At 38.5% G+C, this 16,954-nt stretch overlaps 2 protein-coding genes across 19 annotated transcripts in view; one reads left to right on the top strand and one right to left on the bottom strand.

Moving 5' to 3' along the window:
- DCBLD2 (discoidin, CUB and LCCL domain containing 2) overlaps positions 1 to 4,225 on the top strand; it is a 91,443-nt gene extending 87,218 nt beyond the window's left edge. The window contains exon 16 of one of the 2 annotated variants that reach the window (XM_025376221.1): positions 383 to 4,225. In XM_025376221.1, the coding sequence (XP_025232006.1) occupies positions 383 to 852 (470 nt within the window). In that variant the 3' untranslated portion in view covers positions 853 to 4,225. The remainder of the gene's footprint in view (positions 1 to 382) is intronic. The other variant, XM_025376222.1, reaches the window with a different exon arrangement.
- A 718-nt stretch (positions 4,226 to 4,943) lies between these two features.
- ST3GAL6 (ST3 beta-galactoside alpha-2,3-sialyltransferase 6) overlaps positions 4,944 to 16,954 on the bottom strand; it is a 58,349-nt gene continuing 46,338 nt past the window's right edge. For 13 of the 17 annotated variants that reach the window (XM_025377485.1, XM_025377496.1, XM_025377491.1 and 10 more), the window contains 5 exons: positions 15,384 to 15,479; positions 12,237 to 12,423; positions 11,997 to 12,134; positions 8,179 to 8,331; positions 5,689 to 6,491 (listed from right to left, as the gene is read on the bottom strand). In XM_025377485.1, coding sequence (XP_025233270.1) covers positions 6,405 to 6,491; positions 8,179 to 8,331; positions 11,997 to 12,134; positions 12,237 to 12,423; positions 15,384 to 15,479 — 661 coding nt within the window. In that variant the 3' untranslated portion in view covers positions 5,689 to 6,404. Of the gene's footprint in view, positions 6,492 to 8,178; positions 8,332 to 11,996; positions 12,135 to 12,236; positions 12,424 to 15,383; positions 15,480 to 16,954 lie in introns of all 17 variants that reach the window. The other 4 variants (XM_025377488.1, XM_025377489.1, XM_025377490.1 and 1 more) reach the window with 2 other exon arrangements.

Raw genomic sequence — 16,954 nt, 5'->3', positions numbered from 1 at the left:
CCTAATGTTTGAAAAAAACCTCTGAAATTATTTTTCAAGATTTTTATTCCAGTAATTGAATGTTTCTTTTCCAAGGAAATATTCTGAAAATAATTCAGAAAGGAAATATTCAGTAAAGAAATATTCTGTCTGTAAATCTAAAGAACATATGTGAAAACTATGCAGAATTACATGAATGAGACTTTCTGGTATATTGTTACTATGAGAAGTACTAGACAGTATGTTTAATTTTAATTTTTGAAGTTCTTGTAGATTAAGTATTGATGGCAACAAAAGTACCCTAAAGAATGTTTGCTTTTAGTGTAGTCTGCAGCCGCCACCCTAAATTATGCAATCCCTTTACTAGTAAAATGACTTCTCTGTTGTTTTGTGATACCCACAGAGTATGCTCAGCCACTCGTAGGAGGAATTGTTGGTACACTTCATCAGAGATCTACCTTTAAACCAGAAGAAGGAAAAGAAGCAGGCTATGCAGACCTAGATCCTTACAACTCACCAGGGCAGGAAGTTTATCATGCCTATGCTGAACCACTCCCAATTACGGGGCCTGAGTATGCAACCCCAATCATCATGGACATGTCAGGGCACCCCTCAGCTTCAGCTGGTCTGCCCTCCACATCCACTTTCAAAGCTACGGGGAACCAACCGCCCCCGCTAGTGGGAACTTACAATACACTTCTCTCCAGGACTGACAGCTGCTCCTCAGCCCAGGCCCAGTATGATACCCCGAAAGGTGGGAAGCCAGGTCCACCTGCCCCAGACGAATTGGTGTACCAGGTGCCACAGAGCACACAGGAAGTATCAGGAGCAGGAAGGGATGGGGAATGTGATGTTTTTAAAGAAACCCTTTGAAGGTGATGCTGCTTTTTACAAAGCATCGTTTTAAAGCACATGGCCTTTTTTTTTTTTTTTTTTTAATTATTAGTGGTAGTAATATATAGAATGTATTACATATCTGTCACTGAAGTGGTTGGGGAAAATGTGGTGACCAAGGTACAGGAAACTACTAATCTTGCCATCTTGCTTTAAAGGTGTTATGGTGGCACAGTTACTGCTCGCCTGTTAAATTTCAAATGTCCTGTTTGATACTACTGTAGAACACTATTTTTAATACAGAAAAAGCTCCCTATAATGCACTTCAGAGAAATGAAAAATCACTGAGAGTATTTATTACCAATGCTGCAGGTACATTAATGAACTCGAGATGGCTCTGTAAGCCTGACTGGCAATAACGCATGGTACTGTTCTTGAAATACCTAATGGCTTGAAATTCTAGTCTTGTGTGTGAAAGATGGGTACTATCATGATTTCCTCTTTTATTCCTATATTCTTTTCTGGATTATCTTTTTTTAATAATTACTGATATAAGCATTTTTTTGATTGCAGCCGTATCCACTTATCCATCTTAAGATCTCTAGCTGGGATTCTCTGACTTGTAATGAGCAGGGGGATTGCTTTTTCACTTTGGGACACTCTTTAGAGCTTTAATGCTTCACAGTATATGGCCTGGTCTCGTCCTTGCGTGTTGCACTTGAGGCCCTTGGTGGCTTGCCCCATTCTTGTGTTTGTAAAATGTTTATTTCTGATGAGTGATGCTTGCCTTAGTCTCATGAATTCAGATCCCTTCATGTCTTTAAGTATGCTCCTCTATGTGTAAACAGGAACAACTTGACGATTTGAAAGCTTTAAAGGAGATTCTTCTCCCACCCCCAACTTTATTTACAATGGGATTTTTCCTAGGAGAGTTATGAAAAGTTGAAGGCTTCTAAGGGAGTGCTGTAAACATGATCCACTTACATTTATCACAGTGAAAGGCAAAATTATTCACTCAGAAGTAATATAAATTACCTCTTTAAAAAGTAACCAGAATTTGTCCTTTTGGGTTTTATACATTCACAAAATATACATTTTCCTTGAGTCTCAAGGTATTTTATATTTTCAGTCAGAAAAAATAATTTTTCATTTCAGTTTTTCATAAACTATTGCACACAATATAAACCTAACGTGTATTTTTCAGGACTGCATGATCGTGCACTTTGTCTATGTGGTAAGAGGTTTGAGTAATCCTGTATGTCACCTAGGAACAGACATTATAGCTTCCTAGCAAATGAATATTCATGCCTTGTTTTTGATACCTCCTGGCAGCTTCCATGTCACCACTTGTTCATACCTGCCCAGAGCTAGTTTTAGACACAGCAAAATAGAAACCCTCTGTAATTTATTAGCCAACAATGTAAAACCATCTTTAAAAGCCTTCAGACTGGCAACATGACATGAGCAGTTCACCATATGATAAAAATATATAAATCTGACATTCCCTCTTCCATAAACCTTTGTCTGTAGATTTAATGTAGAACAGTACTTTTCCATAAAGTTCGAGTCACTTCTGTTGGCCTGAGCCACCAGATTATGTTGTTGCCAGAATTCACTCAATTTGAATAAAGATGAACAGTATTTGTTTTCTTGCTTCCATGAATTATATCAGTATTCTAAAACATGGCTTCAGAAAGAGAACTGTTTATTTCTGCAGGCTTCCTGCCCTTTTGTGGTATGGTTTTGTTGGCCTTATTTTCACTGGTTTTTCCTTCTCCAGACTTTGAGGCGCAATTTCATTCATTGAAAAATCAATACATATTTTGTTTCAAAATGTTTGAAACAAAAGACATAGATGTTAGACTTTTATTAAAACATACATGGATGTGTATTATTAACGCAGTCATCCCTTTTCAGGTGGGAAGAGAGCAAACCAGTTGATTTTTTTAATTCATCCTTAACACAGAGAATATACTTTTCCTCAAGTAATATACCTGTTTGAAGCTTTAAGAGAGATGTTTTTGGTAACTATTTCATTTTCCCAAAGAAGTTTGCTATTCTCATGTTAATTGTGTATACCTGATTGATTGTTTTTTCCTGGAGGTTTTTGTTGTTTAGTTTTGGTTTTTTTTAAGAGGCAAGTGTTTCTGAAATGATGCATATTTTAAAACTCAATTCATATTGCCACTGTGCTATCCTTGAACTACCAATAATTTTTATAAAATATCTAGTTTTTACTACTTTTATATAAACTTTACTTTCCAGATGAAGAGCTGAGCCTGATTCAAATGGTTTTTCTGCTTTGTACTTCTTTTTAGTTTACTGGTTTTTATAGTAGAGGTTTTCTATTTTTTTTTTTTAACTACATTTATATCTGATGCATATATAGCTTTGGAGACAATCAAGTAACAACTGAAAATGTGAAAGTAACTGTATCTGACAAAATTCCCTTGTATTTTTATCCTTTGCTTGCAACATTTAAGACTTAAAGTCACTGGTGTATTAGATTAAGTTTTTTCTTATTAATACAGTTATAGAAATACATCAGAGACACAACAAATGTGGCCATTACAGGTTTCATAAAATTACACTGACTTGGCTGTTACTTGATCTTAGGAAACAGCACAGTTTAAGATATTGTGAATTCTGACTTATACTTTATTAAATGCTGTAAATCTAAATAGATCCTGTTGTATGTGCTGGGTCTAGTCCAGTTTATTTAAGTCCACGTTTCACTGTTTGCACTTTGCATTGAACAATGGGTTTATTCACTGATGTAAATGGTTCGAGTGAAGAATTAATGCAGTAATTACGACAACACATACACTTGCCTCTCCCCATCCCCAGAAGAGGGGAGCAGAATCCGAGCTTATCTAAATATGAATGTGGCCACAAAGCTGTGGAAAGTGACAAAGCTTGAACACCTTTGCCCTGGCTCTGCATTGTCACCTAGAGAGCAAGAGGTCTATAGAAACATCGTGTCAGATGAGACGATTCTCTGCTTTTTGGTTCTGAACTTGAAGTCCCTACAAAATCTAAGAGCTGGATGGTTATTAAAATGCTTTTAAAGTCAACTGTGGCACCAATTCTCATGTAATCCAACTTGTTGTTTTTTTTTTTTGTTTTTTTTTTTGGTGGCACTGGGCAAAGTGGAAACAAACATGTATTGAAATACATATTGGAAATAAAAATGGTTTGAGCGTCAGTGATATTCTCCCAGAATGTACTTTTCTTACCTCGGCATGTACTGTAGTCACTCAGTATTTGTATATGTTGCTAGAATTTAGATTGTAAAATAGTGAGATTTTAATGTGTTCATTTGTTTTTAATAAATTGTATATATGTCTTGCTCAGATTATTTGGTTTAAATAAAACAACCTTGAGGTTTGTAGCTTTTCCTTATACTATAAAATGCCAGATTCTTCGATTTTAACATCACTCATTTATGGCCAATATTGTGCTTCCAGCAACATTTGAAAATGCCACTATTGGTTTTTACTTTGACTTTTTCTATGACCAGCACCATCCTTTTTTAAAAAAAGTAATTTCACCTTTTATTTTAGATTCTAAGGGTACATGTGCAGGTTTGTTACATGGGTATATTGTGTGATACTGAGGTTTGTGGTATGAATGATCCTGTCATCCAGGTTGTCAGCATAGTACCCAATACATAGTCTTTCAGCCCTTGCCCTTCCTCCTCCCCTCACTCCCCCCGCCCCAGTCCTCAGTGTCTATCGTTCCCATCTTTATGTCCTTGTGTACCCACAGCACCATCCTTTTTGAAGCCTGATTCACTTTATATCAACTGAACTTCAGCAGCCACACTGCAGCCTGTAGCTGTTGGTATGAGGGGAAAATCACACTGATTACATGTGAGTCCAGTTCTGGTACCTTCCTTTTGCACCTCAAAGTTAGAAGAATCAAAACTGTGGCACTCTGCAAACATATGCTGGTATTCATAGACATAGTCCATAATTAATGTCTGATCTGGGTTAAATCAGCTACTACTATTCTCCCCTTTATCCTGCTTTATAAGTACTGCATTCTGTTTCTGAGCCCGATCTAATGTATTTCACCCTTTACACACCCTCTTTAGAGAGGCAGGTTGGTTTTCAGTAATCAAGCCATGGTTTTCCAGTGTTTTCCAATTGTATTTATTGTTCAAAAGAGAGTAATTCTTTCTTCAGCTCATACCTCTTCTGACAACTTTTAGTTCCATCCTTATAACCTCTATTCTCTTCCTTCACCTCTCATTCCCCCACCTCCAGATGGCCTTTGGTTACATTTATTAAAATACAGGAAGGGAGACTACCTCACCACATTTGTAGGCTTGACTGGCTTGCATTGGATCAGATTCTCTGGTGCACCCTAGGTAGCCAGGCAAGCTTTCCATCTGAAGATTAGCTTTAATCATGGGAAAATGAGATTTTCTTTTTTTACCATTTAAATCCAAAAATGCCAACTTCACTTTTTTTTTTTTTGGAAGACAGTCTCACTGTCACCGAGGCTGGAGTGTAGTGGCGCAGTCTCGGCTCACTGCAACCTCTGCCTACCAGGCTCAAGCAATTCTCATGCCTCAGCCTCCCGAGTAGCTGGGAGTATAGTGCGTACCATGACGCCCAGCTAATTTTTTTGTATTTTAGTAGAGATGAGGTTTCACACCACGTTGGCCAGGCTGGTCTTGAACTCCTGAGTTCAGGCAATCCAGCTGCCTCCCTCAGCCTCCGAAAGTGTTAGGATTACAGGTGTGAGCCACCATGCCCGGCCTCAGCTTCACTTTTCTTAAGTGTTTACTTGTTCTGTTATCTTACGTACCTTTCCTAATTTACTTAAAGTGGAAAACCTTCAAAATTTAATAAGTCAGGCAAAAAAAAATAATGTTCAAGATTTTTTTTTCCTTCTTGAGCTTGCCTAGCTTAGCTTCATTGTATAAAGTTAAACTTCATTTCTTTAAAATAATACAAAGCCATCAGACTTTAGTAATTGTATTCTTTAGTTATTTACTTATCTAGAACTTTATGTTTAGCCTATTTCCTTTAACTTAAAAACACTGCCTTCATTGTACCCAATTACTCTTCACAATCATGGTTCATTTAATTCTGGGGTTGTCAGGGGAGAGCTTAAACCAGTATGAACTTAGATTTCCAGAGCCGAGTGGTTTCAGCTCGCCACATCAAGCCACATCATGTGATTTTCCACGAGCCATGTTTACAGTAGCCAAATATACTTCTCAAAATGTCTTACTCCAGTCAGAATTGTTGTGGTAAACGAAATCCTTAGTAGGAAGTCATATCCCTTCAAAAATCTAAGATGAAGTTACTATAAAAAGACATGTAAAAACACCTCAGAAAACTAGCTTATTTTAAAAACAATGCAATCAAAACTTATTTTCCCGATATCTTAACCTTTCTTGGTTTTCATAAGTTAAATATACAGTATTCACAGAAATTAAGCTGGTGGTTATGAATCACCAGGCAGCAACAGACAATAAACATAATTATTTGACGAGTGCATCCAACATATTTTAAACTAAAAATTGCAGTACAAAAATAAAACTAACACTGTTAGCATCATCTTCCGAGTCTGTAGAGTCAGTCTTGAGTCAAGTTGATTACCAGGTTTTTTTCTATAATGTCCTTCAAAAAGAGCTGCTCTGCAGTCACATTGTGATACGCGTTCTAAAGAAGAAAAATGTAGTTACCATCTTTCCCAGTCTCAACGTGTTAGCAGTACCAATGGAATACTTCATATTTAAAAAGTTCTGAATGAAGAACTCGAATGTTAAGTAACGAGTGGCATGGACTTTTAACTTTTGATAGCCTTTTAAATTACTTTCCTTGCTGGTTCTTGTGCAAAAGCTTTCCCTACAGCCCACTCTTTCCACTTCAACTCTCACATAAGTAAGGCTCCTTCATATCAAACCCTGGTAGACCGAATCATGGTACAATACAAATCTGGAGACCAGAATTTTGAGTTGTTCACTTTAATGGAAGAAGCCCCTAGAACTCAGTTTAAGAACAAACAAAAAAATCAGCCTGGAGATAAGAAACTTATAATGCCTAGTTCAGTTTAAGATGTGTTAAAAATTACTGTTCTATACATGAATATCTAAGTTTTCTTCCTGAGGAAGTTGTTTTAATATTCTGCTTTTTAGGTGACACTTGAAATACCACAAGTGCTACAGGAAAGTTTAGGGCCGAGGAGAAATGAGCCTAATCCAAAGTCTGTTGGGGCACCTAATTCTTGAAATACTTAAGTGCTTGTCTTACGTGGTGGGGACAGAGGATGAGGATGAGGGACAAAAGACAATACTAAAATCTAACCTGATTTATGCCACTTCCTCAGCTTATATTATAGTGGGATGATTCAAGGGGACTCATTTCATGAGATATATCCCTATACTTTATATCAAGTAATATTTCAATATTAAAAGTATACAGATAACATTTTAATCCTATCACTTGTGATGCACTACTCATTTACATTAGAATTAGAAAACTAGGAAACTCCTTCCCAGTCAAGTAAAATACAAATCCTTAGTCAGGCACAGCAGCTCATGCCTGTAATCCCAGCACTTTGGGAAGCTAAGGCGGGCAGATCACATGAGGCCAGGAGTTCGAGACCAGCCGGGCCAACATGGCAAAAACTCGTCTCTACAAAAATACAAAAAAAAAAAAAAATTAGCCGGGCGTGGTGGAGGGGGTGCCTGTTATCCCAGCAACTAGGGAGACTGAAGCAGGAGAATCACTTGAACCTGCAGGCAAAGGTTGCAGTGAGCTGAGATTGTGCCACTACACTCCAGCCTGGGCGAAACAGTGAGACTCTCTCAAAAAAAAAAAAAAAAAAAAAATTAAAGCAAAATTGTTAAAAAAACAAAATACAAATCCTCACTATTAATCCCTATTCAAGAGAAGTGTGATCCAGTATGAAGGTTTGTAACCTTTTTGACCATGAAGATTCTCTTGTAGGGTTAAAATATTCTAGATCATCTTGTCTACTTATAAACAACTGAGAATAATTAAGCATAGCAATGCAAGGTGAATTTGTAGTATCTCAAACATAGCAAGTTGGCTGAATTTCCATAGTGCAAATATGATAGAATATCTAAAGTAAGGTTCTATACTTATATGGATTTGATGACACTTGGCAATAACCATGAGGCCCATAAATTGGGATTTGATGCTGTAGTAAAATGATCCTGTACATGAGTTCTAGTTGCAGCCCTTGGTAGCCCTGTAATCCCCATCAAGCCCTCAACCACTCAAAACCTGGTCCCTCAGTAATGAGTGTGAGAAGAGAAAATATGGGATTTCCATCCCTCAAGGATTAGTCCAAAGCATATGTATATTACCTAAAGTATATTACCTTATTCATCAAAGACATGGTGGCATTCCCATAGTAGTGCAAAGGACTCTTGAGGTCAGAAAAGTTGTATTTAAAACCAGCTAGGTGAACTTCGTGACATATGTAAAATGCCAATGTGATGGCAATAATTCCTGTTGTTGGGTGTTTAGGTTTCTGGGGGAGGGAACGAAAAAAAAATTTTTAAGCAAAAGGAGCTCCTTGTTTGCAAAGCATATTTAGTTGGCCGAATCATATAAAACAGGGATTTCTAAACATTTAATAAGGAGAAAAATAATTAAGCTCTCATATAAGGCTCAAGCCCCAAAGAGTATGCATATATACCTTAACTCTAAAAAATATATAAACTGTGACTGAAATCTTGGGAAGTCTTTAAAATAAAATATAGTTGCGGTATTAGCCCAGAGGACAACTATCAAATGAAAGAATACTGTGAGGCTTAAGGAAGAGAATGTTGCTGTATTGTTTCAAAAAATACAAAAACATGATGAGTCAGGCTTCTTACAGCAAAAGCAAAGCCTGGGAATTTTGAACATGTATGAATTTTAAGGACAGCTTAATTTGCAAATGGATGGAATCATGATAAAAGAGTTCATATAAATTTGCCTTCGAATAGCTGTATTTTATACTCACCATTTAACTCTAGGGAAAGGCTAATCAAGCACTTCAATGACAAATTGTAATAGTATCTGACTAGAAAATAAATATTCCAAATGCATACATAGCAATATCACAATCTCAACTGCACCATTAGTTTTTTAGAAAGAAAAAACAAGCATCCTCTTTCCTTGTCTTACATATATCTTGAAAACCAGTCTGACAGATATTTGACAAGAGGGTCTTGGCTTCCAGAAATTGTAATTTTCACTGAGATGGGCTTCAAAGCAAAAAATAAGATATATCATAAGCTTTTTATATAACGCTTTCAAAAAAGTGTTTCTTATAGTTCCCATTGAAATTACATATGACTTAGTATGATTTTGAGGAAAAGAAAAAAAAATCGAAGAAGCACAATCAAATCAAATCAACTCCAGGAGGCAAACTTGTCTGAAAGTGTTAACTGCCTTCAGCATAAACTTTTCTTTATCCTGTGTACCACTGTAACCTAGAAGTCATTCAGCCTCAGTGATCCCATTACTTTTCCTTCTCCTTGCCCCTTTTCATGTCTTCTACTTCCTTTCTTCACATATTAAGAGTCCTTCGGCCGGGCGCGGTGACTCACGCCTGTAATCCCAGCACTTTGGGAGGCCGAGGCGGGCGGATCACAAGGCCAGGAGATCGAGACCATCCTGGTTAACATGGTGAAACCCCCATCTCTACTAAGAATACAAAAAATCAGCCAGGCGTGGTGGCGGCGCCTGTAGTCCCAGCTACTCGGGAGGCTGAGGCAGGAGAATGGCGGGAACCCGGGAGGCGGAGCTTGCAGTGAGCCGAGATCACGCCACCGCACTCCAGCCTGGGAGACAGAGCGAGACTCTGTCTCAAAAAAAAAAAAAAAAAGAGTCCTTCATCCGTCTTTATAACCACTCCTTTATGTAGACCAGCTCTTCTGCGGCCATCACTCACAGAACCTATATTACCACCTGACAAAACTCTTAGAAGAGGAATAAGCACTGCAGTCAACCTGTACCCACACCCCAGCAACAGAATAGGGCAGCAGAAAAATATGCTTATGACCCAACTCTCAAACAGGCATTAAGTATGCCCAGCAATCCAGTTACGTTTGACTAGTAAATTTCCATTCCTACTCTCCAAGATGAGAATTTATAACTTTGTATCCTCCAACAGCCCTACTCTCCTTCCTAATTTGACTATTTAATCTCTATTTTTTTTAAGGAACCAAAAGCAGTCAAAAGAGTGACGTCATCATCCCAACTCCAAATCTACCATGCTACCTGTATCTTTACTCACATTTGCAGTGCTTATTCTCCTATAATGGATGAGATGTAACTTCAGCAACTTTTCACTAGTCTATATTTTATCCCATATCACTTCTCAACAATTTTACTTCTGTACTTACTTACTTTCTCCCCTCATCATCAGTGTTTCTTTCTGCTGAACCGCTCCCTTCAGCATATACACAGACCAAAAAAGAACAAAACACGCTTCTTCAATCCTGTATCATCTTCCAACTACTGCTTCATTTCTCTGATCCTTGTTCTAGCAAAAAGTCCACTAAAGATTTGTTGCTGCTTGCTCATGTCCCAGGTTCTCTTCAACCTAATTTAAGCAGGCTTTTTCCTTCTTTCTTGTTGTCAATATATATCACCAATATGACCTCCACGTTTCTAAAACCAGGGTTTATTATTTACGTTCAACCTCTGGACAGCATCCGATATGGCTGACTTCTCTTGAAATACCGCATTTGGTTTCTGGGACACCATGTCCTACTGGGACTTTGATATAGCTACAGTTCGTTCTAATGTTATCACTAAGTATGTTCAGGGTCTTCCTGTGCTTTTGGAATTAAAGATATTACCTAAAATGAAGAAGCAAGAGATGTACCTGATCATACTTCACTTAGAAAGATAGGAACTGAAAAGTCACAAAACACATATTCAGAAGCTGTCCTTTACCCTCAAAATTACTAGGAAGTCAGCTTTAAAATCAAAACATGGATGCTTTTTGACTTGAGCATTCCACTTCCAGCAGTCTATCCTACAGAAATGCGACAAATGGTCAGAAAACCCCTATAAACACATGTACTACTACATTATTTAAAGAGAAGAAAATGTTGGATATATCTGAGTGTCTATAAATAGGGGAAGAGTTAAATAAAGGGAAAAAAGAAAATAACAATACCTATGGTATAATCATCATTATACTGAACAAACAAAAAGAGTGTGTGTTTATGAATGCATAGCAAATAGTCTGGAAGCACATAAAAGGTAGAAAAGCTTGAGAGATTACATGGGTTACAGAGGGAAGAGAAAAGAATGGTGACTTCCTTTTTGATTTTTAATATTATTTTCAGTGTGCAACACTAACTTATTTGTTTTCAGCATATAACACTTTTGAATTTCTTAATCACGATTTTTATCATGCTAAATATACATCATGAAAATACATGATATATATTTATTTCTTTGGATTTTTCCCTACTTTAAAAAGGGGGAAAAAACTCATTTCAACCAAGGTATCATGTTATACAGTTACTCAAGCTTCCAGGGAAAAATATATCTGCCACCGTATGTGAATACTCCCTAGAGTATTGTTTTCTAGGGAAAGTAGGCAAACAGGAGTGAAAGTCAACGAGATTTCAATTTGAAGTTTCAAGAACTCTTTCAATATGGCTGTAACTGCCATTTCTTGAGAATTCAGTGCCAACATTTCCTCTGACCACAGAAATGTTTCTGGACTGCTTTATTGTCCTTCCTCACCTTTCCTCTGGCTTTCCTGTGATATTTTTATCAGCATCTCAGACAGTTCTTTTCAGCTTGCAAAGCCATGCACTTGTCCTGAAGCCAGGCCAGCTACTCTGAGCACAAGCCTGCCCGTCAGCCCACCCAGTCAGACTCTCCTCACTGCAGAACACTGAGGACAGAGTTATGAAAGAAAAACTGTTTGAGCATGCGCAAAGAGACCCCAGGAAGGCCCTACAAGGGCAGGAAAAAACCCAACTTAAAATTATATTTCCTTGCAACATAAATGAAAAACATAAAGATAATATCCACAGATAACTACTTTCACTAACTCAGAGATGACCCTCAGAAATCATCTCATGAGATGATTTTTTTTTTTTTTTTTTGAGAGTTCCCAGGACCCTCTATCCTACCTCAGCCAGATCGGTAGTTTGAAACCATGCAGAGATAAATACATACCTGATTTTTGGGAAACACTTTTGGAAAATGAAGCAGTTCATAAGCTGCTGTTCTGATAATGAAAGGATCTAATATTCGGATTTGATAAGGTTTATAAATCAGGTTTAAGGCTGGTTTCTTCCAAAAACCATTAGTGTTCTGAAAGTAAGAATATAGAGAATAGAACAGTGTGGCTGTCTGTTTTTTAAGGAAAAAAAGCACTACAGGTAATCTGAAGGCAGAACAATTTTGCCTACTTACTATTTTGTCACCCATCAACAATTCCAACAGCCACCTTAAATCATGTGGCTTAAAAGCAGTGAGAATCACTGTCGTATTAGGGTCATTGTGAATGGGATCTGAAAAAACAGATTCTGGATAAAAAAGTCGGAAGGTTGTCCTTCTCCCAACTTCTTCTTCGTGTCCTAAAACAGGACCATTATTCATTCTGTGGATAGTAAAACATACAAGATATGTAGACCAAGTGCAGTATGTGCCATTTCCATCACAGTTCTCAGAGGTTTCAGAGTTGGACAAACATCAGCCTTTATCCTGCACTCTGAAGCCACAAAGCAACAGATCAATCTTTCACACATAATGGCCAAGAAGATCATTCCTTTTCATTAAATCATTGGTTGATCAAAGGCAGAAATACTCATTTGTATTTGAAAATTAATTGTGGAGCCAGTGATAATTCAGTCTTCCCTCCAGGGGAACTGAAGACTAAATTTAAAAAAAATGGGAACACAGAGCCCCAGGATACCAGAGTTGAAAGAGACCTTGGAGGACAAACCCCTGGAGAGAAAATTACTTGCTCAAAGCCACACAGTCATATAGCACATGGATGTGTGTGACTAACAGGTCAGAAGAACCACATTTCAGTTGGTTTAAAGACCCATCAAAATTGTTGTACTCTGAAATAAAGTTAACAATATAAATTTGCTATATTATATTCAAGCACAACCAAATGAATGTCTATTGCTAGAATAAACTAAAGAACCACAAAGGATCTACTGTTGAGTTTGTGTATGCTGAAAGCCAAGGTTGGACATGCACTATTTATGTACACATTATGAAGGAATGCTATAAAAAAAGAAATGCTGTTTCCAAAACAGTGTCCCCAAGGAGGATAAATACTGTTTTGCCCTTTGCCACTGACTCTATGTAATATAAGACGAACAGACTTAATAACACTTGAGATGACTTTCAAAATATTGTACCCATGGCATTTTCCTGTAAGGGCTTCCTGTGGCTCTAAATTATCAGATTTAGACAATTATGGGTAGAGAAACCTGTGATTGCTCTAAAATTGTTTTGTAGGTAAATTATCACAGCTTCCTCAAAATGGATAGTAAACAGAAAATAAGGTGACTTCACCATGCAGAAACCCTAGGCAGCTTGTAAGCCCACAAAACCCCCAATACTGCCAAACCATCCTAATTTTTGCCTCAGTATGCTAACTTTGCCATTCTTTACACTATTCACAGCTACTCCTAACACACACACACACCCCCCCCAGATGATGACCTTATCTCAACCTTTCACTAAAAAAATAGAGATAGAAAGGGCCGTATTTTCCCCTCACTACATCAGAGGGACTCTTGGTAGTTGTAACCACAATTCTGGCTCTCCTTTCCATTAGAAAACATTAACCACACTTGTATTCTGAACCCCCTCCCCTCTCTTTTACCAGACCGATCTCTTTCTCATTTCCACCAGTTAACCAATATGCTATAGAGCCTCCAATCTTTTCAAAAGAAGAAAGCAAAAAAAATCTCCCCTGACTGCATAACCATCTCTAACTGCCATCTGATTTCTCAACTCCTCTTTGAAGCAAAATTTTTGGACTACATTGGTTTCTCTACATCTTCATCTGTACATTCAGGTGTGCATTCTCTGCATTCCCTCTTCAACCTATTCCAGCCGGACTTCCTGCCACATCATGCCTCAAAGCCTGCTTTTGTCAGGAGTGTCAATGAGCTTCAGGTCACCAGTCCAATGGTCACCACTCTGTCCTTATCTTGCATGACCTCTCACCAGCACTGGGACACAGTTGGTCACTCCTGTCCTGAAACACTTTGCTCTCTTGGCTTCTGTGATCACTTTCTCCTGATTTTCTTCTTACCTCACTGGTGGATCCTCTTCATCTCCTTTACACATTCCTTTTTCTTTGCTCAACTTCTATACTTTGAGTTCTCCAAGGCTCAGTCCTCACTCTCTTCTCTCAGTCTCTCCTTGAGAAATCTCACCCAGTCCATGGTTTAAATACAGCTTATAGGCCACACGCCATCAAGATTTTAACCTGTTTATCCAACTGCCTACTCAACTTACCCACTGCAAATCTAATAAGCATCTCAAATCTAACATGTTCATATCATGGTTTTCCTCTAAACCTGCTCCTATACCAGTCTTCCCCAACTTAATGATACCACTCTCCAGTCAATCTCCTAAGCTGAAAACAGAGTAGGAGGCATCCTTGATTTCTTTATTCTCATTACTTTTCACATCTAATACCACAACAAATCCTGAAAACTCTATGTCTAAAACACATCTGCAGTCAGTCCACATCTCTTCCTCTCCTATGACAATCCTGCCCCAAGCCACCATCATATTATACCCGAATGCAGCAACCTAATTGGCCTCTTCATTTCCACCCTTGTCCCTCACCTTCCATTGTCCATGCCACAGCCAGAATATTTAAGAGATGACCAGATTGCATTGTTCTCTTGCTTAAAACCCTTAAAAAGCTTCCTGTCGTACTTAAAATCCAAGTCTCTAATCCTAGCTTACAAAGTCCTCTGCAGCCTGATCTTTGCTCACTGCTTCAGCTTCCGATTGCACCACTCTCCGCGTGCCTGCTACTTTCCAGCCTCACTGGGTTTTTGTGCTGCTCCTCTCAAACTCAGCATCATCTCCTCCTGAGGCCCTGCAGCAAACATCCTTTCTGCCTGGACTGCTCTACCATCATCTTCGTATGGCTATTGCTCCGTGGTCACTTGGGCCCTGCTTAGATGTCTCTTTCTCAAAGTGGTCACTCATTACAAAGGAGCCATTCAAAGATTCTCTATTATATCCTTTTTACATTATGTATGGCATTCATAATTTTTATATATTTAATTACTCGTTTTCTTCCCTCCACAGGGAGCACAAACATTGCTCTTATCCACTGCTATCTCTCCTGTGGCTAGAAGCATGCTGGCATACTGAGGAAACTTAACAAATATTTGCTAAACGAGTAGCCTGAAATCTAGGCCTAACTCTAGCCAACAACCAAGAGAGAAGGTTGTGCAATAAAATACACTAACAAATGGAAACATCTCCCCTTCCTTTTAAAACACAGCTGTATTAAGGTAAGAAACCATATTCTTTGGAAACAATTCTAGGGTAGCAAATAGAAAATATATTTACCTTATTATTACATCATAGGAGTCGATTTTTTCTCCTAATGTCTTATTCTTCAAAACTCCTCCATTACCAACCACCACACACTTTTTACAGGGTATGCTGTTGGACAGATGGACAAGTGAGAGATTGAGCCATCTTTTACCAAACTGGTTCCAAGAATCCACGCGTACTGTCAGAAACCCAGTGCCACATTCCACTTGTTGCGCAAGTAGAAAAAGAACCAACCACGACTTAGAAGTCTAGAGCTGTATTAAAAAGATACAAGATTCAATGAGTAACATTCTACAGGAAGAGCATATCATTGTACGCAACTAGTATCAGCCCATACACGTTCTCTCATTTGATTCTCATAGCCACCTACTGAGATAAGTCAGCCTGATATTCCCATTATACAAATGAAGAAGGAGGTTCAGAAATCTATTATGTAACATTTTAAAGTCACACTCCAAAGTGGAACTAGCATGTGGATCCAGAACTTGAGACTGAAACACCCCTCCATATAGGACTCTGCATGTGTGTTTTACATTATGTAGGTCTACATTTTTTGCCAGCATCACCCGCTCCTCGAATATACTACCTCTGGCTCTCTGCTGCATAAATGTGGATGGACAGTTTGGAATCTGGTGAGAAAAGTGCAGTTTTGTGTACCCTGCCCATGCTCACTTCAATTTCCCCAACATGGACTGGTCCTTGGAGCTTAACTAATACAAACTAAAAGTTCATGCAGTGTTCCTGGTAAAGAGCTTTAAAGTAGAACACAAAGGGGAACTCCATGTTGCTGGTCCATCTGTCTCCCAGCTCTTACCCCCACCCAGGCAGGCCTGGAGAAATGACAAAATAGACTGTGTCCTTGCCCTCTAGGAACAAAACTACAGAAGGGAAAGTTGTTGAGGCTGTCCTTCCAGGGCCCTCATGGCATGGAAAGTCTAAAGAGAACACGGTTTCCCTAAGACCCATGAAATCGGCAGACCAGATGAACTCAAGACCTTAAGGCTTGTAGGAAATAATGAGTAGCAAAACTGTACAAACACTGTGGAACACGGAAACATGGAGAATGCAAGAATTCAGAAACTGTTTAAAAGAGCCAAGCATTGGCTTTATCAGGTAAACAGGAAATGGTGTACACACTCCTATATTCATTAAATTTACCTTTTTTTGAGTAAATTTATCTGTTTATCTGATTATAAGGTTGAACACTGTAAGTTTATCTGATTATAAGGTTGAACACTGTAACATTTAAAAAATACTTTTAGCGGCCGGGCGCGGTGGCTCAAGCCTGTAATCCCAGCACTTTGGGAGGCCGAGACGGGCGGATCACGAGGTCAGGAGATCGAGACCATCCTGGTTAATATGGTGAAACCCCGTCTCTACTAAAAAAGTACAAAAAACTAGCCGGGCGAGGTGGCAGGCGCCTGTAGTCCCAGCTACTCAGGAGGCTGAGGCAGGAGAATGGCGTGAACCCGGGAGGCGGAGCTTGTAGTGAGCTGAGATCCGGCCACTGCACTCCAGCCTGGGCGACAGAGCGAAACTCCGTCTCAAAAAAAAAAAAAAAAAAAAAAAAAAAAAAAAAAAAA

This window comes from Theropithecus gelada, chromosome 2 (assembly GCF_003255815.1).
Source record: "Theropithecus gelada isolate Dixy chromosome 2, Tgel_1.0, whole genome shotgun sequence".
NCBI classification, from domain to species: domain Eukaryota; kingdom Metazoa; phylum Chordata; class Mammalia; order Primates; family Cercopithecidae; genus Theropithecus; species Theropithecus gelada.
Note: the sequence above shows the minus strand (reverse complement) of the source record. Positions and strands in the feature narration are given on the sequence as shown.